This window comes from Musca vetustissima, unplaced genomic scaffold (assembly GCF_032173495.1).
Source record: "Musca vetustissima isolate MV318-11 ecotype Yass unplaced genomic scaffold, APGP_CSIRO_Mvet_v1 utg34183, whole genome shotgun sequence".
NCBI classification, from domain to species: domain Eukaryota; kingdom Metazoa; phylum Arthropoda; class Insecta; order Diptera; family Muscidae; genus Musca; species Musca vetustissima.
Window position 1 is genome coordinate 20,392 of NW_026887084.1, and position 25,668 is coordinate 46,059.

At 32.4% G+C, this 25,668-nt stretch overlaps 6 protein-coding genes across 7 annotated transcripts; 3 read left to right on the forward strand and 3 right to left on the reverse strand.

Moving 5' to 3' along the window:
• Window positions 1-565: 565 nt before the first annotated feature.
• Window positions 566-2,925, reverse strand: LOC133334589 (WD repeat domain phosphoinositide-interacting protein 2). 2 transcript variants are annotated; one of them, XM_061542904.1, is made up of 6 exons: window positions 2,847-2,925; window positions 2,612-2,783; window positions 1,963-2,549; window positions 1,106-1,249; window positions 860-987; window positions 566-740 (listed from the first exon to the last, which is right to left on the reverse strand). In XM_061542904.1, the coding sequence occupies exons 1-6, from the start codon at window positions 2,915-2,917 to the stop codon at window positions 568-570; spliced, it is 1,275 nt and encodes a 424-aa protein (XP_061398888.1). In that variant the 5' UTR covers window positions 2,918-2,925; the 3' UTR covers window positions 566-567. The 2 variants fall into 2 exon arrangements, with proteins under 2 accessions (XP_061398888.1, XP_061398887.1); XM_061542903.1 differs by having other exon boundaries at window positions 1,106-1,264.
• A 2,974-nt stretch (window positions 2,926-5,899) lies between these two features.
• LOC133334586 (mediator of RNA polymerase II transcription subunit 24) lies at window positions 5,900-11,751 on the forward strand. Its single transcript, XM_061542899.1, has 12 exons — window positions 5,900-5,986; window positions 8,097-8,183; window positions 8,253-8,410; window positions 8,478-9,121; window positions 9,189-9,557; window positions 9,620-9,816; window positions 9,883-10,052; window positions 10,169-10,358; window positions 10,428-10,790; window positions 10,866-10,978; window positions 11,038-11,553; window positions 11,623-11,751. Exons 1-12 carry the CDS (start codon window positions 5,900-5,902, stop codon window positions 11,720-11,722), a joined length of 2,994 nt encoding a protein of 997 aa, XP_061398883.1. The 3' UTR covers window positions 11,723-11,751.
• LOC133334592 (protein tumorous imaginal discs, mitochondrial) lies at window positions 6,067-7,435 on the reverse strand. Its single transcript, XM_061542907.1, has 2 exons — window positions 6,853-7,435; window positions 6,067-6,793 (listed from the first exon to the last, which is right to left on the reverse strand). Exons 1-2 carry the CDS (start codon window positions 7,433-7,435, stop codon window positions 6,069-6,071), a joined length of 1,308 nt encoding a protein of 435 aa, XP_061398891.1. The 3' UTR covers window positions 6,067-6,068.
• An 874-nt stretch (window positions 11,752-12,625) lies between the features above and the next one.
• LOC133334594 (nedd8-conjugating enzyme UbcE2M) lies at window positions 12,626-14,933 on the reverse strand. Its single transcript, XM_061542908.1, has 3 exons — window positions 14,798-14,933; window positions 12,987-13,288; window positions 12,626-12,919 (listed from the first exon to the last, which is right to left on the reverse strand). The coding sequence occupies exons 1-3, from the start codon at window positions 14,904-14,906 to the stop codon at window positions 12,779-12,781; spliced, it is 552 nt and encodes a 183-aa protein (XP_061398892.1). The 5' UTR covers window positions 14,907-14,933; the 3' UTR covers window positions 12,626-12,778.
• Window positions 14,934-16,449: 1,516 nt separating this feature from the next.
• LOC133334587 (probable deoxyhypusine synthase) lies at window positions 16,450-17,668 on the forward strand. The gene is made up of 3 exons (XM_061542901.1): window positions 16,450-16,642; window positions 16,711-16,948; window positions 17,011-17,668. Exons 1-3 carry the CDS (start codon window positions 16,451-16,453, stop codon window positions 17,658-17,660), a joined length of 1,080 nt encoding a protein of 359 aa, XP_061398885.1. The 5' UTR covers window position 16,450; the 3' UTR covers window positions 17,661-17,668.
• A 2,229-nt stretch (window positions 17,669-19,897) lies between these two features.
• On the forward strand, window positions 19,898-21,116 carry LOC133334588 (probable deoxyhypusine synthase). Its single transcript, XM_061542902.1, has 3 exons — window positions 19,898-20,090; window positions 20,159-20,396; window positions 20,459-21,116. Exons 1-3 carry the CDS (start codon window positions 19,899-19,901, stop codon window positions 21,106-21,108), a joined length of 1,080 nt encoding a protein of 359 aa, XP_061398886.1. The 5' UTR covers window position 19,898; the 3' UTR covers window positions 21,109-21,116.
• Window positions 21,117-25,668: the final 4,552 nt, after the last annotated feature.

Sequence of the window (25,668 nt, forward strand, 5' to 3'; positions counted from 1 at the left end):
AATTTATAATGCCAAGCTTTTTATTATATTACTTTATTGCAATTAAGAAACCTATTTATAACATAAAAGTCTTAAAGAAAATGATATTTGATATTTGTTGTATTACAATAACACATTTGCATGATTTGATCAAAAAAGTAAAACTAAATATCTGAAAACGGCGTAATCACTCCGACAATCGTATTAAAATTAATAATGAAATTAAAATAAAATTAATTACATCAAAAAAGAAAATGTATGTAAACAAAATTTAGCAAAACAAGAGAATATATATATTTTTTTGTAATTTTAAGGTCAAACTTGATTACCACACAACATTAAAGAAAAAAAAAATTTTTTTGATAGAAATCCATTTTCCATTCCTCACCTATCATCATATTCATATGCTTAAACTGATGTGACTGATTGTGTGTGAGCTAAGAGAAAATGTTTTCATACATATTTATGTTTATCATCTTTTAAAGAATTGAATATTCCACAAAAGAGGCATGATGTATGTTACTGGTTTATAACTATTTTTTTGTTTGTTTGTTTGTTTTTTTATAACTTTAAATAAAAAGTCGAGATTTAATTTGAAGAATTGCTAGAGGGACCTTCGGTTTTTGCTGTTGATGAAGGTGATGACTTTCCAGCAGCTTCTTCTTTGTTGGAAGATGCACCAGCTGACGAACTTGGGGAAGCATTAGCTGCAGTTGCGCCCGCTGTTGTTGTCGCTGCTGAAACACCTATAGATGGTGAAACTAGTGAATAAACAAAAGAACAAAAAAAAAATAATAATAAATAAAAATTAAACCAAAAATATAAAAACAAAATATGTTCTGCACTAAAATAAAATTAATAAATAAATGTGTTCACATACCACGAACGTCAATAGCATAGCAATCATCAAGCCTAAGATCGTGTTTTTTTATTAGCTGGCATTCAGCACCCTCGACTGAAGGAATGGAATATACATACAAATAACCATCCTGGGAAGCAATCAAAAGCCTAAAAATGAATGTTAATTTAATTGGATTATTGAAACATTTCAAATATCTCAGATGTCTGGCTGGATTCACAACAATATGTTTTCTTATTTGGCTAATTGCATATGATTTGAACTCACCTCAATTGCTTTTGAATTTTTGCTATGGCACACATACGCCTAATACCCGCTTCGGGTAATGTTACAGAAGCAAATGCACGACCTTGACTAAAGACATCCGTAACTTGAGTTGGCAAATAGTTGGAAACAGTCTTGCTGAGAAATCTAAAAAACGAGTAACTTTTTTGAAATATGGAAACGCGAAGTTAAATTGTTTGCAATTGTGTATGTATGGTGGATATGGTAGGGAGTTAATAGTACACAATATACATTGACCAGGATATTTTTTGTACACAATAATAAATAAAGTTATTATAATAAAGTTATTCGCAAGAATAGAGTAGTTACAAAGTAAAAAACAAATATAAATCGATAATGGATGTTATAGTCGTTGGTTGATTGAGTAGTGTGAAAATATGAAAAAGATAGAAAAAGAGAAAATTACAGAAAATATGATTAAATAAAAATATAATAAATAATAAGAAAAAACAAAATGAACAAAAGACAAGTAGACGGTAAATTTTCTAATATTTTTTAAACATGACACATGAGGTTTTTTTGGTATATAAGAAATATGCAAAAGTGTGAATTCCATTAATATCAAATTAGAATTTCAATGTAGATTTTAGATTTTTGGATATTATTAATATTTTTGTAGAAAAGAAATGAGCATTTAAAGAATTGTAAGGTATTAGTGTAAATTTTTTTTTTTTTTTACCTTAGTACATTTTAAATATATACATAATAATTTACAACAATATGCAAAATCCAATCAAATTTAACACACAAAAGTTAATAAGCTACAACCATGAAGTTAGTAAATATCTGACACTAAACACGAACAGTGCTAAATCGTATTAATACATTAATAGACTTACCCCATCCAATCATCGGATGTTTGTTTCGTATCATTACTATCTGCTGAACTACGATCCAAACGAAATATGTGTATTGTTTCAGTATTTGAACTAGAAACTAAATATTCAGCACATGTACTAAACGACAATGAAGCAATCGAAACACAACGTTTAAGTCCTCGTCTCAATTCAAATAGCTTTGTTCCGTCTAATGATGAAAACACTCTAATCACCGTACCACGTTCACTTGCTGTTGCAATTTCGGTTCCTGAAGGACTGAATGCCAATGCCGCCAATGGACTATCATGAGCTGGTATCATTGTTTTCGCATGCAAATTAATTGCATCGAAAATTTGCACTTCGCCCGATGTTACACTGCCCGGATAGGCAAGATAACAGTGATCCGATGATGAACTTAAAGCACAAAGACCTGTTGAATTACATGGTGTATCGCGTATAGTGTGTACGACTTTCATATCTTGTATATTGTGTATATAGAGACTTTCTTCGAGACAGACAATCAAACGGGCACGATTAAGTTTTACAGCCAATATGGAATTTGAATATGAATAATTGCATATCTCACTTTGTTTCTTAAAATGGCAGACCTAATATAAGAACAAGAGCCATTTCATTCGTTTTCAAAATGTTTACTATATTTACAGCATACCTTCAGTTTTCTTGGAGCTCTTTGAGAAACAATAGCCACAAGGGAACTTTCGAAAAGACGCTCAATTAGAAAAATTTCTTCTGTGGGACAAGTGTAAATTTTATCTAGAGTATTATCTACCGAACCGAGACTGTATAGACTGTAACCAGATTTCGTGCCAACAGCTAGGGAGCTAATGAAAATAAATTGTAATTTAAATTATGTATTTGTATTTGCAATCGCACTAACAACTTACGTTATATTTTGATTGAAGTTTACAAATACTTCACCAGCATCCATGTCTGGTCTAAAAAGTAGACTCATCATTGAAAGCAATTGTTGCAGTTGTTGTTATATGAAAACTGTATTTTATCGATATTTGATTATACGAACTTAAGCCTGACTGCCTGAAAATAAAATTCATAAATAAAACATTCAAATATATAAGGGTAAAATAATGGTTACATTTATTACTTATACAATATAATCACTATTCGAACAATGTTATAATAATAATGGAAACTTCAATTCATGATCAATATCAAGTTTAAATAAACGTCGATCATTTTGATATTAAAATTTAGCCAAATAATACCAGATATATGTATGTACGTGTGTAAATGAAATATTTTCCAGAACTACAACATTTTGATGAATAACATTCGAATATTTTTTTACCATGGACCTAAGGTTATCCACCAAAAAAAAAAAAAAAAAAATTAAATTAATGCTGACGTCTTTCTTAACATTTTTTATTTAAATTATTAAAAAATTCTATATATGATTTGTTTAGAGACGTGAACGAATTTCGTCAGGTCATATCTATGACTAGGTGTCAAATATGAATTCTTTTTTTCTCATAGGTTAAATAATTTCATATACATTTTCAAGACTTAAGCAATTGCGACATATTATTTTATATATAGCAGATATATTGCATTCTCCGAGAACAGAAGCTTTAAATCTATGAAGTGATTCAAATATGTATATATTTAATACGAAAAATCGCCTTTTCGCATAAAGGTAGTCCTAGTTTTGTTGTCCACCCAACCACACCACTACCACAACACAGACAGCAAAGTGTCAATTATTCTTTGTGTTGCATTTTGACAATGAATGCATTGGGTCTTTATAAACCTTCACAATACGCATTTTTTCCTCTTTGGTTTTGCAAAACGAAATTTAATTTACATTTCCAAAATGAATATAAAGAAAATATATGCAAAATAACAACAACACTATGGCCAGACAAATAAAAAAAAACAATTTGAAATACAATAACAAACAAAACTGATATGAGAGCAACGAAATTCATTTCATTTCAAGTCTATTTATGTTCGTCATCCATACGCTATTTACCACTTACCCACAAATATAGGAATAACGAAAATAATTGTTTATTTATGTTGTTTGTTTTGTAAGAGTTATTTGTAAATATCAAATATTTTTTTGCTTATGGCTAATACCAAATTAAACTATGTTTTTAATGAAATTTAATTGAATCCAGTTGTGTTTTGTTTTTTTTCTAAAAGGCGCAGTTGTATATAGCGACCAAAATTAAAAACGTTCCACCTGCTACAAATGGGAAGAAAAAGAATACCCAATAACGAAGGAAGGAAGGGGACATGGGAGAAAGACAATTGAACTCTGTTCAATTGAATGATATCCTGAAGAGACTGCCTGAAGTAAATTTGGGGCTATATAATTACTCGTGTGTTATCTGAAATTACTAGTGTGTTAATTGAAATGAAAACCATTTATCACAGCATTCATCTGGAATAAATTACTCTGTTAATATGAAACAAACCTATCATGGTATTTCGTACTCAAATTATGACGTTGGAATCAATTTACTCCTTTTTAGTTATGTGTTGAAAGAATGTCAAATTAACACAACATGCTTTTTCCTATATTTATCTGACGCAGAAACGGATTTGAATAATACGACAACTAAATCCACTCGATCTCAAAAATCAATTCCTTAGTGTATACGTCACCTTAAAAATGTTCAAAAATCCAGTATTTGACGTACACGCCATGCAATTGACCTTTGTGTTCGAGTGGATTTAGTAGACTAAACGCGCTCTTATTCAACTCCGTTTCTGCGTTAGATATAAAATAAATATACTCAAAAACTTTTTGTGTTTTATTATTTGACATTTAATAAATCTTTGAAAAACCACTGCACATAAACAATAACAATTTCTTAAATTTCATAAATTATTTTCAGAGTATATGAGGGTCGTATGAGGGTCGTAACTAAATTCATGCGTATGCGGACGAATTTATTCACCTCAAAAGTTAAATACATGTATTTCAATGAATGTTATCCAAATACGCATTGCGTGTTAAAATATAAAGTTGAAAATTTTCAACTTTGTCAATGCGTATTTTGAAATTTTTGTTTTTTGAAAATAGAATTTCAGTCATTGAAAATTTTGTGTTTCTATAATGCGGTGTACACACTAGCATTTTTGAATGACACTCTTGCTTAAATTTTGTTGTTTGATAGTGTGTCCTCATATGTTTGTCCTTCATCAGGCAACCACAAAAATATTTATGGTTGTTGTACAGTCAGTAATCGATTAAAAAGTTAACAGTCAAAAATGATAGTGTGTACATCGCTTAAAGCTAATCTTTTTTCGATCAATTAAAAACATGTTTTCGTCCATTTTCACCGTTTTCAATTGGCACAGATCCAAATAAAGTCCTTGTGTATTTGGGTAATACGGACGTCTAACAAACCCTATAAAGGTGAGAAGGTGAGTATTTTTGTACGGAGCGCAATAAATTTGGTGAGTATTTTTGTACGGAGCGCAATAAATTAGGTACGACCCTAATCCAGTTTGTCTGTACATATGACATTATTTAAGGATTTGTCACACGAGACATCAATGTCAAATGTGCTGTCAGTTTTTCTGTACATACGACGTTTTGTATGTATGCCAAATTTTTTTCTTTACTTGATTTTAAATGTCAATTCCACATTATGGCTCGTGTAAAGATGCTTTCTTTAAACGTAATGTAGAGCTCTCTCAATTGTGGAAATGTGCTATCACTCTTACTACAATTTAAGGTGAAGAAGAAGACTTTCAATTGTCTGTCTCCCTTTCCACCTTTCTCAACAATCAACGATGTCAACAATATTTTTCCGTTCCGCTTTGAGTTCTTTATTTTTGTAGCAGGTGGAACGTTTTTGGTTTCGGTTGCAATTTCATCTGCGGCCTTTTAACACAGCACTACTGGTTTTAATTTCGCTGCAAACAATTAAGATTAACATATCTAATTTTAAATATTAAATGTGCAAATATGAAAGAGAATAAAATAATAAAATTGGTGCATGTTGCATGGCGTGAACGATGGTCGGACTCACAATGGGGCATAAATATAAAAAATGTATGTATAGAATTGTGATAATGCTTTCTTTTATTTGGAAGATGAGAATTTTTAGCTAATAATACAAATAATATTGAATATCCTATATTGTACCATCGAATGTTGGATTTTCTGTTTTTGACAGAGCCAAAATTAATTGCCTCTGTTTCATGGTCAAGTTGCGCGGTATACGAATTTTAATCACAACAATATGGTCGCCAGCCCCATCTCCCCGGCTACGAATACCTTTTCCTTTTAGTGTTATTTTTGTGTGTGACTCTGTGCCCGGTTCAATTTTCAAGTCTAAATTCTCATAAATACCACGAACTTTAACTGTGCCGCCAAGTATTGCTTCAGTTAGGTTTACATATTTTTCGGTAACAACATTATTACCAATCCGATGATAGTAGTCGGATTCTTGAACTTGTATGCGGTAGCTAAGTCGTTGACCATTTTTAGAATTTTCCACGGACATAACATCACCAGTTTTTACTCCTGCCGGTATATGGATTGTTATTCTATTAGATTCCTGAACAAATCCACGACATTCGCAGAGGTCGCATTGATTGCGATTTACAAATCTCTTTCCATTACATTGGTCACATACGGAGACGGCAGTATAGGTTGCTGTTTTCTTCTTTAGTTGTCCATAACCATTACATTTACGACATGGCTCAACACTAGTTCTTCCCGCCATCCGTAGGGAGTTGCCATTACACTGAGGACACTTGATTAAATATTTCAAATCAATGTTTCTCTTAACACCATGCACTGACTCAAGAAACGTAATGTCGAGTTTTTGTTCAGAATTTACAAAATGACGTATATCTGATGGAAGAAGAATGGAATTTATTATAGTTAAATCCCTTCACACTGTTTATACTTACCATCATTTATTGATGGTGCCGTCATTGTTGGTATTGAAGTAGCTTTTGAGGCTGTCAAATCCTTAAAACTTTTCAAAACATTTGGTATTTTTATTGTATATTCCTTTCCATGATTTTTTGTATTCATATTGTTTAGAAATTGTTCTTCATCTCTCACTTGACCTAACTGATCGTATTCCAGACGTTTCGTTTCATCGGTAAGAATGTGGTAGGCATTTGAAATTTCTTCGAAACGTTTCGAAATTTCTTTGTTATCTTTAAAATTTGTTGAATCAGGATGAAAACGTTTTGCCAACGCATAGTAAGCAGCCTTTATCTCTTGCGTTGTTGCTTGTCTCTGAAGTCCCAGAACCTTATAGTAGTAATCTTTGGGCAATTGTTTTGGTTGTTTCGATTCGGTAATCAATTCTGATTTTTGTTGTCCATCAATACGAAGTTTTTCATTTCGACGATCGGGATAATAAATTGGTCTTTCCACTTTGAATTGATATGCGGCGGTTGCGAGATGTACTTTCTGAATAATACCGAAATTTTGCTTTAACTGGTTGGGATATAGATATGTTATTTTTATTAAATGTTTCATTTTAGATGATTTAACGACAGAAATTGGAAATGTGTGTGTATGTTGTGTTTTCCATTTTTTATGTTTATTTAATTTGAAAACTTTTTCCATGACATTCGATCTTTAAACATAAATTAAAAAATATGTCAACCAATAGACCCATGAATTTTATAAATCTTCCATATATATATATGCTGCGGTACTTTAAAATGGATTTCTTTAGTGCGGATCCATTATTTTTTTTGCTTCCAAGATAAACACTATAGTAGCTTATTTGATCGATAATATCCGCCTGCCTATCTTACGCAGCAGTATATGCATGAATGAATGAATTGCAACGCTCTGAAAATGGGATTTCTTTTTTATTTAATTTTTTGATTTACTACTATGGGAGTTATAACACCGTTTGGCGGAACGAAGATAGGGCCATGATCTGAGTACAACATATATAAATCACTCATGATTTAATCACCTACAATACCATGTAGCCGTACATATCGCAATTTCCTAAACATTTTCAGACAAACACTTGAAGGTAGTCAAGATTTCGTCGAATTTTTGTCATTCCCATAATCATACTGTATATACATACAGATTCGATTCCGTGATAGATTGGAAGTACCATCACCTTAACATAATGTTATTTTACAATAGTGTTAATCTTAACAAATATTATTTACAGGTAATACCTCGAGGTGTTAGCGGCGATGTTTACAATTTATCCGACTGTATTCTACAACAGGCCTTGATTGGATCCACTGCTAATCCTGTATGTGAATAACATTATATCTCTCTCAATTTTATTAGCTCAGATTGTAACCAATATCTTTCATTTTAGATGATTTTAAATTATTTAAAACATTCATTGTGTGCCCACTTAGTTTCATATGCCGCCGTGCTGAGGCGTATTGCAAAATATGAACATTTCGATCGAATTTATTGCCTGACCTCGTTATTGGATTTTGTCGATTCAATTTTAGATGGTGTTTCATGTCGGTAAGTTTTTTCTTTTTTGGTCTAGTAAACTCCTTTGTTAATCCCCTTTTTTATCTAAATTTTTCAGCACCAAAGCCGAAGAATCAATGTTGCCTGGTGCAATTGTTTCTTTTGTCGATTGGTTAATGCACATCTTTGCCACGATTACCACCAGCTACGAAATGAATCGTGAACTAAGTGCAGAACATTCATATTTGTTTGATCAGTGTTGTGCGGTTATTGAAAAGCTAGTTAAGAATCAATTTATACTGGCGATTCTGTTTGTGGGAAGACAAGAGGCGCCCGATAATTATAGTAAAATACGTGAAAATTATGCCACAATCAAGACATCTTTGACAAATTCAAATTTTACACCACCTCATCCGTGTGTTGAGAAATATCTTCAACAATTGGCATACATAGATGTCCATCATTTGGATATGAAGATACTTGATGTCCAGCCGTTGCCAGAACCAATATCGTATTGTGTGCAACCCTTGTTGGCAGTGGAAGTTTTACTGAATCCTTGCAATGATACATCATATTATGTAGCCGAAATGCAAATGTTGCAGCGATTGAAAAAGTTTTCCAATACTCGTCTCTATTATGAAATAATACGTGCTGGTTTTGTGTCGTTGAGTAGTTCGGTAACAAGTCATGACACCATTTGGGGTGCATTTACCTTTTTCAAGGTTCCACAGATTATAAAACAGTTACATGCGCAAAATAGAGGTGAATATTTGTGTGTGTTCTTTTAGATTCATAAATTCATTATTTTTTATTATTTTTTTAATTTCAGCTCCTTCTGAACAAACCCCAACTGATTATATCCCAGAAGTCGTTGAGGCGTTTGAAATGCTTCTTGAGGATAATCTCCTTTTGGATTTAATGGATTCAAAATGTTCTTGTAACATCATTGATTTTACACTTAATGATTGGGCCAAACAGCATTTGGTCAGTGAGGTTCATGTCAAACATTTTGCCGCCCAACGAGAACAGGAAGCCTCATTGCTTTTGCAAAAACGTGAATGGGGTAATCAAACAAATTCCATAATTAATTATATTATACGTGCTGAAGTTCCATTGTCGGGTATTTTGAAGACACTTTGCGCAGATTACAATAAAATGCAAGAGGCATTGTTGGGAGTACTGTGTCAAGTGTTAGTGGGTAAGTAGCACTAATAAAAAGTACCAAAGGTCTGAAAACTTATTAAATAGACTTCGTTGCAGGTAACAGTTTCGATTTAATATTATCTGTGGGCGCTGTCGAAGGCCGCTTAAAAACATTCGTACAACGTCTAATACAATGCAATGAAAATTCTAAACAAATCCCAGGCGAAGTGGGCAAAACGAATATCATACGTTCTGCATTTTTTGATGTTTCATTTCTGATGTCGATCTCCATTGTTCAGACATATGGTTCCCATGTAAGTTTGTAGATATTTGTAACGAATAGTTTGGAATAACATATTGTAATTTTTTTGCTTTTTTAGGCTGTCCTCCCAGATAATGGTGATACCTTTATTGAGAAATGGGTACGGGATTATATGGTTGAACGAAATAAACCAAAAAATCCCCGCAATATGATTGCAATGTGCGATGATAATATTGTGGAAGAGTTATTGTTGACCTTCAGCAAGCCCGATGCACAAATTAAAAACTCGTAAGTTGGTCTACATTTTGTGGTCTTTAATATTTAATATTTTTTATTTGGATTTTATTAAAAAGTATATACTTAAATGCAATCTGAATAATATATCCTATTTTATATTCTTTTAGTAATCTAACATGGCAAGATATTTGTATTAATATACCCGGCGTTATTAATCATGTTCTGAGCTCATGGGAAAAAGAAACGTTGTCGGCGGCCGATGTTAAGAATATATTGGATAATATAAAGAGGCGTATGTTTACATTTTCTGTCTGTGCAACGGCATTCTTGAGGGCGTATATGCATTCCGTAACAGATGTAAGTAACATAAAAATATATAATATAAATTTTATGCCTGTAAAATTGACTGTTTCAAAATTTTTCTAGAAAGATCTTTTGAAACCACTAAATATGATTCAGCAATTTCTTACCCCACCGGGTAATGAGGAAATGTCCGCACAGGAATATGTTAAAGAACGATTAGGTCTGTCTTTTCAAATTATACGAAAAATGCAATATGACGCCCATCCGACAGGCAGTTTAAAGTCACGCATTCTGACATTAACACAAAATTTGGTGTCTCGGAACCCATTAGTTGAACAGTTCAAAGAAGTTTGGAGTACCATAGCCAATCATGGCTGGGTACCACCAAGGGCTGCCCAAGTTCTGGAATCCCTATTGCATGCTGGCGGACCAGCATGGCTTTCTTCGCAATTGGTTGAAGAAATGCTGAAATGTAAATATAAAAAGGTAAGCACTCCACTCTGCTTAGGGGCGATTTTAAAAGAGAAATGTAACCTCTGGCATTTTATATACATATTCAAGGATATGATGAAGGCAATGGACATAATTTTTGCAATTTCCCATTTGGATATTGAACGTATCACAGAGGCTCTGCTAACCAATGTTGTACCATCGATTATCAACAATCGTCAAGGGTAAATAACATATGCAAACATTTGAATACATAATTATTAAATTTTTTATTTTCTATCAGAGAGGACGTCAATGAACCCCACTCCTATGTCTTAGCAAGATTATGTGTTTATTGTGTTATATCGGCATTGGAGACACGCAATCAACCACTCCAAAAGAAACGTTCACGCTCCCATGACGGGGATGATCATGAACTAAATAATGCGGCTAAAATGCGTAAAATTGCAACCGATGGTTCAGACAATTCCTGTTCCAACGATTTTCTTACCGAAAACAGTTTACTGCTAGGCTCTAGCATAACGGCATTACATGCAAATAATATGCATGATACCGCAGCAGCACAATTAAAAGAACCCCTGCAATCATCAATACAATATATTTTTAAAATATTTCAACATTTTGTTGCCAGTGATGAACTATCACCAAAAATATATTTTGTCTATCAGTTCATAACACTACTCGTCGAGTGTGGTAAAGAACGTGCCAGACCAATACTTAAATTATTGCCAGCAAATCTTATGCATAATTTATTGAAATTAATGTTAACCGATGACATTAATGTCGGTTTGATTGCAAGGTGGGTGGTTCTGTTAAATTTCCCCACAATACTTTATTTTTTAATGTGTTTACATATGTTTATTTTCAGACTTTATGATTTGGGTTTGAATACTGGTCGACAAGCAGCTGTCTCAGATTTATGTTTGTGGCGAAATATCAAATTAAAACAACAAAGCATTCAATTATAGGATCAATAGGTCATATAAATCTTTCAACATGTAATGTTTTTTTATATGATAAGAGGAATTTTAATAGAAATTGCAAGCCATGGACTGCTTGGAAAATATAGTGTGTATAATAAAGAAAGAGTAAATTAAAAAAAAAAAAAAAGTTTTATGCATGCGGTGGTTGTATGGAGTGAAAAAAATATTTTTGCAAATTTTATTAAATAAGCTATATTGGTAAGTACTTTTGTGCAATGAACTGTATACATAATATTCATTCGGGGAATTAATTTTTTCCACACCTCACTAACTTCCAATGAAGGAAAAATTTTACGAAAACCTGGTGTTAAATGTGTTTACAACATCAACATTAAACCACATTAATTGATCAATTGAAGAATGCTGAGTGTATAATGTTATTAAAAATATAATAACAGAAATGGTCAATATTCATAAAGAAATTTTAAAGAGAAAAATGTTACAGGTTATCGCAAACATGTCTTCAGCATACAAGTATTGGCTTATGTATGTCCAGAATAATAAGAAATCCCTTGAATGTATGTTCATAATTCTTTTTTTTTATTTTGCGAAATATCTACTGAGTTATAAATATGTTAAGTTTTTATTTAACGTTACATTAATGAGTTGTTTTCGTTCTAATATTATGTGTGTTTCCTTTTGACGATTTTTTTGTTATTTAATTTTTCAAAGATGTATTAAAAAATAATAATTCCAATTAAATGTTTACAAAAATAGTATATGTTTAAAACAAAGCGATTATTTCGTTTACAATATTGGAGGAGAAGATTAAAAAAAAGTTGCTACAAAAAAAGGTGGAGAATGTTTAACAAAATGAGAACTTTAAGTTTAAGTATTAGGGAAAATTGTATATTATTAGCTTGTTGTTGTTTTTTCTTTCAAGACAAAAAAATGAAACGGGCGGGATGCTTGTTATGAGTAATAAGAGTTGCTTTAATTGTTTTGAAAAATTAAATTAATATAAAAGCGTCCACCAATTCCCAATAAAATGGCCAAGAGGTAGACACCATTTCTTAAAGTAAAAACTTTTGTTTTTCTATATCACTTGAGGCAGCATTCAAAATATGTTTCTCCGACAAAATTACCACGCATTGCTTTCGATACATTATGTTCAAAGAGGCGACGATTTGTTTGCAAAACATCAGCGGCTTCTTTATTTAATGGATCCTCTGGATTGGGTTCCTAAAGCGGCGACGGGTAATACAAATTAATACATAATAATTGTATGGCGACAATGTTGTAAACTTACCAAAAATAAATACTGTAAACCATAGACAATCGAACTTATAGTCAATACTGGATTCCAGTCTTCGCGCAGAATATTTAAACAAACATTGCCCTCGAGATCAATGTTGGGGTGATAGACTTGTGTTTCACACTTAACTTTTGGTGCTTCATGTGGATAGTTGGGGCCAACACGAAAATTAAACACAAAACGCCCACCTTTGTAAAAACCTTCATCGGGACAAATAATCAGTTTGAAATTGAGCAAATCATCTGGATCGGGGAAATCCATAGCACATGTTTTTGGCAGGGTAAGTTCATTAATGTCTAAAAATGGATTAATATCATGATTTTTTCTTCAACATCTTAAATTTCCTTTTAAAACGTTAATTTTTTTTAATAAATTAATTTTTGTTTATTCAAAATTATCTTAAGCAAGACGTTAGGTCAGTATGGAATAGATACAACAATAAAATCATTTATAAAAATTCACTGAGATAACGATAGTTTTTCAGTTTGTGGCGCCAAATGAGTTAATTATTTTATTATTTTTTATTTAAATATGTTTTATTAAAATTCTATGTTTTATTTAAAAATATGTGGATGACTTTAAACAATAACAGTCTGGGGAACCTATGCCACCTTCTGACGAAATGAAAGAGGTATGCATTTATTTAAAATCATGCCTGTGGAGGCAAACTTTTTGCTCCAAATTCAAATCTTCAAATCTATGTTTTATTTAAAAATATGTGGTATTCCGTGAAAATCAAACCACAGCGCATAGTTTTCGAAAACAGTGCAGCCAGTATCCAAAGTATTTGAGTATGTTTTGGAAGTATTATTTAGAAGATTACAAAATTAATAATATTTCACAATGCAAATTTGATTGTTGAATGTCCGCAAACAAAAAAAAAAAATCCCCATTGGGTGCCGTTATGCCTTCATTGGTTTAAATCACAACTTGGCCTTAAGTTATGCTAAATCAGAACAGATTTTAAACTTCTCACCTATGACAGATTTTACCTCCAGCTACGCGACGTAATCACATTTTAAATAGAAACATTGCGGTAGATGGAAGGACTTCGGCTGGTTAGGTATACGCAATAATGTTTGCATACGAAAATAAAAGAGCACTTATTGAAAATTAAGTGCCCATATCTCGAGACTTGCCGATATAAGGGCTACATGCAAATATTTCAAAATAGTTCGCTTCCTAAACATTAAATAGTTAGAAAAGTGTTTTAGGTGGATTTAAAACTTTCTCCTATGGACAGGTGGCAGCCCCGGTTACGCGATCGCATCTCCTTTTACTTGGATAGTTTTTTTTTGTAATCTGGACTTCAAACGCTTAAAATTGATACCCATATTGCCTCAGTAGATTTTAAAACCCGTAGGGTCCCAAAGGAACTTTTGAGGCCCATATCTCCGGAAATGCCGATTTCCGCAAGAAACAGTATACCGTCGTAATCAGGATCCCAAGGATACATGTGATAAAAATTTCAAAACGATCCTCGAGGGGGCCCTAAACTAGACTTAAGCCCATTAGACCAACATGCTTCAGTCGGAAATAGCTTACATTCACTTTGACGTATAAATCGGAAAAGTACATGACCACTACAAAGATTTCTGTCCAGAAAAAGGGACCAAGTGCAATGGCATGAATCATGGATAAAATCTTTTTTCGAAAGAGGTAGTTTCATGGAAAAATATCCAATTGGAAAATCTTATTAAGTAGTAAGGAAAAACTAACAAAGATGCGCCTTAAATAGAACACTCATTGTACGCACCAAATACAAATTATTTTCGAAATGAACATTTTCTTTTTACACATGTTACCTTTTTGTATGCGCAACTGGGCAGCAGATGCTTTCTTTTGTTGTGCTCCACTGCGGCCAGTTTGATCGCCCTCTTTCTTCTGTTGTTTCAGTGAAAATAATTTAATCATCTTTGAACTTTAATTGCTAATTCCAGATGAATAATAGTATTCTCTTGTTGTTTTTGCTGAATTCGAGACCCTGCCGATTGGGTGCCAGCTTTTCAAAGACCTCTGTGTTGTATTGTCGTCTTCGTTTGCAGTGATTGACTGTGATGTTGTTGTTGCTGATTTTCTTTTCTTCGCTGTCCGTGTTTCCGTGTAGATTTTTTGCAATGTTTTGTGCTGGCCTTTTCCTCTTAATTTCAGAGATTTGGATTTATGTTAACAACATGCAATGATTGATTATTAACAATATTCAAATATATTATCTAGCGAATATTATATATTTCAATGTATTACAATTCCGTTTCCGAACTTATGTTGGTTCCTTCTAAATTTTCCCAAAAATAAATAAAATTACACAGAGAAAAAAATTCCGCCACAGTTGCAAAATTGGCAAGCAGTGTTGTATTTGCTTGTGATTAATTTTGTACGTGTCTAGTTTAGCGTATGGCGTAAAAAGCATTGTATTTGAAGTATACGATATGGCATTTGAGATTGAGAGGATTTCGTAAATCTAAACGTACTATAAGCTGAACTTATGCAACATTTAAATGATATATACATTAGAACTTTTTACCGGGTTAACCCACTCTATGAGGATTTATTTGGCATGTATACAATGGAATTGACAATTGAAACCCATTGGGTTAGCGAAATCCGGTACAATGTAAACTTACTATTACATCAAGCGTGATATATGGTAATCGTAATTTCTTTGTAATTTAGGCTGTCATTTTCTGTGTGTGTTGAGGTATTTTTAAGTACGTTTAGATTTACGAACTTCACTCATTTTTTAATGACAATTTCATAGCATATATTTCTATAAAACCACGTTTCTGGATGTTGTTTGTTTATTGACATATATACAAAATAAATTATGATTATTAGCATAAATACAATTGGTATGTTCCTGTAAAAGAAATATATACAGTTTTACTCTGAGAACTTACTGAATGTTACTGGGTAATTATTTTCTAATAAGATTTAAGCAGCACAACTTGAATTTAACGACATAAACAAATTAATTTCAATCTGTTTCATTACTGGATGTTATTTGTTAACTTCTTTTCTCAGTATTTTTTCCAAAAAAAACTGCTTTACTGCAAGGATCTACTACTTTTGACATATATACGATAACGAATTTTCCTTTATGATATCGAAGAAAATAGTAAAATCTAGATGATTCTTGCATTAAGGGAACATACCCAATATAATGCAGTGGCAATGTTTACCTAGTTCCAGAACCTGCAACAATCCTCTTTTAATAGAAGACGTTTTTAATTTTAGGTTTATAAAATGGAAAAGATCTACCACTAAAGCGTAATTTAACATCTATTGAAAAAATGTCAAATTAGATAAAAGTTATGGTGTTCACTGTAAAAAGTCCACGATTATACGATATGTCTTCAAGTAATCGATAACGCCATACCAATAGCACGTGAAACAAATCAAAACAAAAACATTGTCTCTCTTCAACGTAAAATAATTAAAATAATTCAACTACAAAAGAAATGAGTCAGGAGCCGGAAATTGCCAAAGATGCTGTCCTTAAGAGGAGTGAGGCCATACCTGAGGGAACGGCTCAAGTAAAGGGTTATGATTTCAATGATGGAATTAATTATAGTAAATTGTTTGAGTCCTATGTTAATACCGGTTTCCAGGCCACTAATTTAGGTTTGGCCATAAAAGAAATTAATAAAATGGTAAGATAATTAAATTACAAATAATGTATATGGTTTTTTAATATACAGATAATTCAATTGTATTAAAGTTAGACTGTAGATCCCAACCCCTGACGGAAGATGAGCAAGATATTCACGAAACAGACGAATTTATTAAACGTAAACACAAGTGTACCATATTTTTGGGATTTACTTCCAATTTGGTATCATCTGGAATGAGAGAAACGCTGAGGTTTTTAGTGGAACACAATATGGTAGATTGTATTGTGGCGACAGCGGGCGGTGTAGAAGAGGATTTTATTAAATGTTTAGCACCAACGTTTATGGGTAAGAACATATTAAAGACGTCATTTTTTGGTTTAATTAATGGTTATTTTCATTTTATATAGGTTCATTTGAATTGTCTGGCCGAGATTTAAGAGATCGGGGTATCAACCGTATTGGAAATTTATTAGTACCCAATGATAACTATTGTAAGTTTGAAGATTGGCTTATGCCTTTACTGGATGAAATGTTGGAAGAACAGAAGACACAGGGTACTGTGTGGTCACCATCACGTATAATTAATCGCTTAGGAGAAAGAATAAATGATCCATCATCGATATACTATTGGGCTGCAAAAAATAAAATTCCTGTATTCTGTCCCGCCCTAACAGATGGCAGTCTAGGCGATATGATGTACTTTCATTCATTTCGTAATCCCGGCTTAATTGTTGACATTTTATCCGATTTAAGAAGACTCAATACAATGGCGGTAAAGGCAAAAAATTCTGGCATGATTATAGTAGGCGGTGGTGTTATAAAGCATCATATTTGTAATGCAAATCTGATGCGTAACGGTGCCGATTTTTCTGTATTCATAAATACAGCATCAGAGTTCGATGGAAGTGATAGTGGTGCCCGCCCTGATGAGGCTATATCTTGGGGTAAAATTCGTAAAGATGCCAGTCCGGTAAAAGTGTATGCAGAAGCTAGTTTGGTATTTCCAATAATAGTCGCAGAAACCTTTGCCAAACGAAAATTTAATACAAGCAAATGATTTTTACGCTTCAAGCAATAATTGTTACATAGAAATTGTGTGTGTAAACACACACATCATGGCAAATAAGCAAAGACTAAGTGTATGACCTCTACAATTTTAAACTAAAAATACTGTATAATAAATAAAATTATAAAAATCAATGTATGTACGTACCATTTTATTTATTTATTTATTCAGAACTATTTCAAAGTCCGCAGACCACATTTATTAATCTCATTTTTTAGAGTTTATACAATGTGTATACTTTCGACATACTTTTCAACGAATATTAACATAGAAATTGGCATGCCTGCAAGAAAAATACATTTGGCAATCCATCTTATTTCGTTATACTTTATGGAGTCTAAAATGGCGAATAGCGTAAAATGTTGGATTGAAAAATATCCGATACCATTATTACCATTTAAAATGCAAACGAAATTCACCAATAGGATTTGTTAAAAACATTTTATATAAAAAGACAAGTTAAAATTTGTTCATAATTATGTTTGATTTCTTGCGTGTTGGTTTCATCATAATTCCCCTGAATCAATAAATAATTACCCCCAAGAATACAGTTTTCCTAGACTAGAAATATTTGAAGTGTATCACTTGGATCTCACAAAACGGTATGCATTGTAATATTTCATTTAAATTCAATGGTTTAAATAAAATCCTAAATTCTTGTCGCTTGCTTTCGCCAAAACCACTATTTCTTTGCATGAAAGCAACTTCAAGTAAATGCTGGTGGTATTATTCATCATTTACAAATTATAACAAAACATACTATAATTATTATAACAGTATAACACATATGTGGTGGGTACACAATTGTTCGAAACTTTTATAAATGAATGTGGAACATTTGGAATCTGTTTAATGTGTGAGAGACAATGAATGAATGGTGTTTGTAGTAAGGTTTGGTACATGCTAGCATTTTGCCGGTAAATTCCGATAGCATTTACAGAATATCACAACGTGATAACAAACTATTCAGTGTATATACAAATAATTATGCGTGTTCCTGTTTGTATGTACAAATCTATATACAATGTTTATGTACATAAATGCATACGTGTAAAGTATATGTAACATATATTCTATTCAATAATGGTAGTAAACTGCAAGTATAGTGGTATTTGAATTTCACGTTATTAAGCACTGATGAAATGTAAAATACCGAAGAATATGAAATTTATTATATGGCTAATAAGTCATATATCTTATACGTTATATGGCTAATAAATTTATATAAATATTTTGGCAATTAGTAGTACATAGTTTAAAAAATAAAAAAATAAATACAATTACACAGAGAAAAAAAATCCGCCACAGTTGCAAAATTGGCAAGCAGTGTTGTATTTGCTTGTGATTACGTTTGTACGTGTCTAGTTTAGCGTATAACGTAAAAAGCATTGAATTTGAGGTATACGATATGGCATTTGAGATTGAGTGGATTTCGTAAATCTAAACGTACTATAAGCTGAACTTATGCAACATTTAAATGATATTTACATTAGAACTTTTTATCGGGTTAACCTACTCTATGAGGATTTATTTGGCATGTATACAATGGAATTGACAATTGAAACACACTGAGTTAGCGTAATCCGGTACAATGTAAACTTACTATTACATCAAGCGTGATATATGATAATCGTAATTTATTTGTCATTTAGGTTGTCATTTTCTGTGTGTTAATGTATCTCTAAGTACGTTTAGATTTACGAACTTCACTCATTTTTTAATGACAATTTCATAGCATATATTTCTATAAAACCACGTTTATTTGACATATATACAAAATAAATTATGATTATTAGCATAAATACAATTGGTATGTTCCCGTACTGCAAGGATCTACTACTTTTTACTACGATAACGAATTTTCCTTTATGATATCGAAGAAAATAGTAAAATCTAGATGATTCTTGCATTAAGGGAACATACCCAATATAATGCAGTGGCAATGTTTACCTAGTTCCAGAACCTGCAACAATCCTCTTTTAATAGAAGACGTTTTTAATTTTAGGTTTATAAAATGGAAAAGATCTACCACTAAAGCGTAATTTAACATCTATTGAAAAAATGTCAAATTAGATAAAAGTTATGGTGTTCACTGTAAAAAGTCCACGATTATACGATATGTCTTCAAGTAATCGATAACGCCATACCAATAGCACGTGAAACAAATCAAAACAAAAACATTGTCTCTCTTCAACGTAAAATAATTAAAATAATTCAACTACAAAAGAAATGAGTCAGGAGCCGGAAATTGCCAAAGATGCTGTCCTTAAGAGGAGTGAGGCCATACCTGAGGGAACGGCTCAAGTAAAGGGTTATGATTTCAATGATGGAATTAATTATAGTAAATTGTTTGAGTCCTATGTTAATACCGGTTTCCAGGCCACTAATTTAGGTTTGGCCATAAAAGAAATTAATAAAATGGTAAGATAATTAAATTACAAATAATGTATATGGTTTTTTAATATACAGATAATTCAATTGTATTAAAGTTAGACTGTAGATCCCAACCCCTGACGGAAGATGAGCAAGATATTCACGAAACAGACGAATTTATTAAACGTAAACACAAGTGTACCATATTTTTGGGATTTACTTCCAATTTGGTATCATCTGGAATGAGAGAAACGCTGAGGTTTTTAGTGGAACACAATATGGTAGATTGTATTGTGGCGACAGCGGGCGGTGTAGAAGAGGATTTTATTAAATGTTTAGCACCAACGTTTATGGGTAAGAACATATTAAAGACGTCATTTTTTGGTTTAATTAATGGTTATTTTCATTTTATATAGGTTCATTTGAATTGTCTGGCCGAGATTTAAGAGATCGGGGTATCAACCGTATTGGAAATTTATTAGTACCCAATGATAACTATTGTAAGTTTGAAGATTGGCTTATGCCTTTACTGGATGAAATGTTGGAAGAACAGAAGACACAGGGTACTGTGTGGTCACCATCACGTATAATTAATCGCTTAGGAGAAAGAATAAATGATCCATCATCGATATACTATTGGGCTGCAAAAAATAAAATTCCTGTATTCTGTCCCGCCCTAACAGATGGCAGTCTAGGCGATATGATGTACTTTCATTCATTTCGTAATCCCGGCTTAATTGTTGACATTTTATCCGATTTAAGAAGACTCAATACAATGGCGGTAAAGGCAAAAAATTCTGGCATGATTATAGTAGGCGGTGGTGTTATAAAGCATCATATTTGTAATGCAAATCTGATGCGTAACGGTGCCGATTTTTCTGTATTCATAAATACAGCATCAGAGTTCGATGGAAGTGATAGTGGTGCCCGCCCTGATGAGGCTATATCTTGGGGTAAAATTCGTAAAGATGCCAGTCCGGTAAAAGTGTATGCAGAAGCTAGTTTGGTATTTCCAATAATAGTCGCAGAAACCTTTGCCAAACGAAAATTTAATACAAGCAAATGATTTTTACGCTTCAAGCAATAATTGTTACATAGAAATTGTGTGTGTAAACACACACATCATGGCAAATAAGCAAAGACTAAGTGTATGACCTCTACAATTTTAAACTAAAAATACTGTATAATAAATAAAATTATAAAAATCAATGTATGTACGTACCATTTTATTTATTTATTTATTCAGAACTATTTCAAAGTCCGCAGACCACATTTATTAATCTCATTTTTTAGAGTTTATACAATGTGTATACTTTCGACATACTTTTCAACGAATATTAACATAGAAATTGGCATGCCTGCAAGAAAAATACATTTGGCAATCCATCTTATTTCGTTATACTTTATGGAGTCTAAAATGGCGAATAGCGTAAAATGTTGGATTGAAAAATATCCGATACCATTATTACCATTTAAAATGCAAACGAAATTCACCAATAGGATTTGTTAAAAACATTTTATATAAAAAGACAAGTTAAAATTTGTTCATAATTATGTTTGATTTCTTGCGTGTTGGTTTCATCATAATTCCCCTGAATCAATAAATAATTACCCCCAAGAATACAGTTTTCCTAGACTAGAAATATTTGAAGTGTATCACTTGGATCTCACAAAACGGTATGCATTGTAATATTTCATTTAAATTCAATGGTTTAAATAAAATCCTAAATTCTTGTCGCTTGCTTTCGCCAAAACCACTATTTCTTTGCATGAAAGCAACTTCAAGTAAATGCTGGTGGTATTATTCATCATTTACAAATTATAACAAAACATACTATAATTATTATAACAGTATAACACATATGTGGTGGGTACACAATTGTTCGAAACTTTTATAAATGAATGTGGAACATTTGGAATCTGTTTAATGTGTGAGAGACAATGAATGAATGGTGTTTGTAGTAAGGTTTGGTACATGCTAGCATTTTGCCGGTAAATTCCGATAGCATTTACAGAATATCACAACGTGATAACAAACTATTCAGTGTATATACAAATAATTATGCGTGTTCCTGTTTGTATGTACAAATCTATATACAATGTTTATGTACATAAATGCATACGTGTAAAGTATATGTAACATATATTCTATTCAATAATGGTAGTAAACTGCAAGTATAGTGGTATTTGAATTTCACGTTATTAAGCACTGATGAAATGTAAAATACCGAAGAATATGAAATTTATTATATGGCTAATAAGTCATATATCTTATACGTTATATGGCTAATAAATTTATATAAATATTTTGGCAATTAGTAGTACATAGTTTAAATTAGCCAATAACTAAGTTTAAAATTTGTTGTTTATTTGCTAAAATAAAGAATATCCAGTAAATTTTTGCCGATTATATCGTTTTAACGAACATACTTGAAAGGAAATTAATTGGTTTAGGAAAAAGTACATACATCACCGTTTTTTTTCTGTCAAAATTTCTAGAATAAATTAATAGAATACTTTATGAAATATAATTCCACGATGCCCTGTTCAAATATTTTATAAATATGTTCTTATATTAATAGATGTTTAATATATATAACAGGGCATGCATGTGTGCCTTTTTTGCCATTCAGAAAGAAGTGTATTATTTAATGACAACAAATAAATATTTTACAAAAAATAAATAAAGTATTACATCTAGTTTCGTAAAAATATTAAGGTCCGCGGGGTTTAGATCACACATGATTCAGCCTTTGAAGTCGCGTGTGTGACCGCCCTTCTGTGTTTTTTATCTCAAAAGTGTCCATATAAATTGAGAACGGCTGGACTGATTTGTCTCCAAATTTCTTTCGATTGTTGTAATTGCTGTGAGAAGCGTAGCGAAATTGAAAAAATCGAAAACTGTTTTTTGATGTGGAATTTTAATGTAGAATGTATTTATCTTCAATAATTATACACAAATTGTTTAGATATATAATTTATATATCACAAATTACATGTCACGCACTGTTACAGCGTGCGAAATATAATCGTTTGTTTAGTTAAGAAAATTTCTTTTGCAATTTGTGTTAAATAGTTTTACCCCTTTTACAATATCTGCTAATTTTGTATGAATATATTTGTAAATTTCGGAGATATTAAGCAAAATTCAGGGTACGCACGCGCTACAAAAATTTTCCTTTAAAATTTGGATATCAGTTTCGATATGAAATTTCTGCGAATTGGCTGGATATAAAATTGCGGATACAGCTATAAGGGGCTATTAAAGATTATATTGGCATTTAATTAACAAAATCTAACATATCTTTTTTACTTTGAACACCGTCGTAACGCACCATTGCACACATTTACTAAAAAATTCAATTCAAAACATATGGTCTGTTCCCATACTGCAAGAATCTACTAGATTTTATTATTTTCTTCGATGTCATAAAGGAAAATTCGTTATCGTAGTAAAAAGTAGTAGATTCTTATAGTACGGTAACAGACCAATAATGTTTTAAATATGCTAATTCTTATACCCCACACAACTACGTTGTCAGTTTATTATAGCTTTGTGTGGCCCCAAAACCTTTTGTATATCATTATGCAGTTGTGGACCAATCGTCACGAAATTTTTGCATGTAAGTCCGGTTCTAAACTAACTTATTGAGGAAAAATTTAACATGTGCGTGACGGCCATTGCAGACGGTAACAGCCACCTTTGAACAAATTGAAAAGGAGTCTGCCAAAGTGGGTCTGGCAGTAAACGGCGAGAAGACCAAGCTGATGGTATCAACGCGCAAGACGTCCAGTAGACTCGGACCAACTGTGGAACTTGAGAACTACAGCTTTGAGGTAGTAAAAGACTTTATATACCTTGGTACCGCCATAAATAAAACGAATAATATCAGTTTTGAAATTCGGAGAAGGATTGTGATGGCCAACAGATGCTACTATGGTCTAAGTAAGCAGTTTAGAAACAAGGCCACCTCTCGCCAGACCAAACTCACACTTTACAGGACGCTGATACTACCCGTGCTATTATATGGATCAGAAGCATGGGTACTTGCGCAAGCAGATGAGGCAGCGCTTGGGGTGTTTGAGAGAAAAATATTCCGAAAGATCTACGGGCCGATCTGCGTCGACGGTGAATATCGGCGTCGAATGAACCACGAGCTCTACAATTTATACGCGGACATCGACATAGTCAGTCGGACGGTGGCTAGGCCATGTTGTGCGGATGAATGAAGATGGCCCAGCTCAAAAGGCATATAAAAATGAGCCTACTGATGGTTCCCGTAGAAGGGGAAGGCCACGAATTAGATGGAAAGACCAAGTAGAAAACAACATCTTGGAACGTGGTTTTCCAAATTGGTGGACTTGTGCACAAGACCGACGCGGTTGGAAATCTTTTTTAAGCTCGGCTTATGGAACAACCGTTCTGTAACAAGCCAGCTAAGTAAGTAAGTGACGGATACAACATTTTTCGATGGAGATAGAAGACAAACTTTTTTTATTTGAGTCTGCCATCTCAAGATCCACACATAACAGCATTATCAAACCAGTAAGGAAAGTAGTAAATTCGGACGGGCCGACTATATGATACCCTTCACCACTATTAACATGGAATTGGATGAAATAAAATATGTGATATTTATCTAAATGTAAATCTACCTAGATCTATCTATAAACATGACATTCGTTTATTACAATGGGACAAAAGTATGTAAATCGACTTCAAACAAATATCAATAGATCATCCATTGAGCTATATCTGTACTTCTAGAAAACGCAACTACGAAACTCTATTCTCAATTTTGTACGTTGTGTAAAATTTGATGTCTATATCTAAATCTGGACCGTTTTTCTCGAAACTTGGCTCAATTCAGTGCGTTATGCCAAATTTCGTGCAAATCGAAGGATATTTAGGGACTTTGGTGCACCATTTACATGAAATCGGACGAAACTATATATGGGAGCTATATCTAAATCTGGACAGATTTTCACGAAATTTGGGAGACATCATTTTAGGCTCAATTCAGAACGTTATGTCAAATTTCGTGCAAATCGAAAGATTTATGTGGACTTTGGTGCACCATTTACATGAAATCGAACGAAAATATATATGGGAGTTATATCTAAATCTGGACCGATTTTCTCGAAACTTGGCTCATTTCAGTACGTTATGCCAAATTTCGTGCAAATCGAAGGATATATAGGGACTTTGGTGCATCATTTACATGAAATCGGACGAAACTATATATGGGAGTTATATCTAAATCTGGACAGATTTTCACGAAACTTGGCAGATATCATTCTAGGCTCAATTCAGTACGTTAATGGGACAACAAAAAGAAAAACTACCGTTATTTTTCAAAATTCAACTAAAAATATATTGTCCGGATTGCAAAGAATATTTCCTATATATTTTCATATCTCTCTTAACGAATTGATTTTTCACCTATGTGGTTGACCTTTTGTGGAATTCGTGATATGCCAAATATATAACATAGCTGTTTATTAAAATTATATAAAGATTTCAGACCAAAAGAAAAAAATCCAATTTCAAGTCAAGTAAATCTTAAATAAATTTGAAGTGCTGAATTCTTTCAGTCATGAAATTTCTTTCTAACCATTTCTCCCT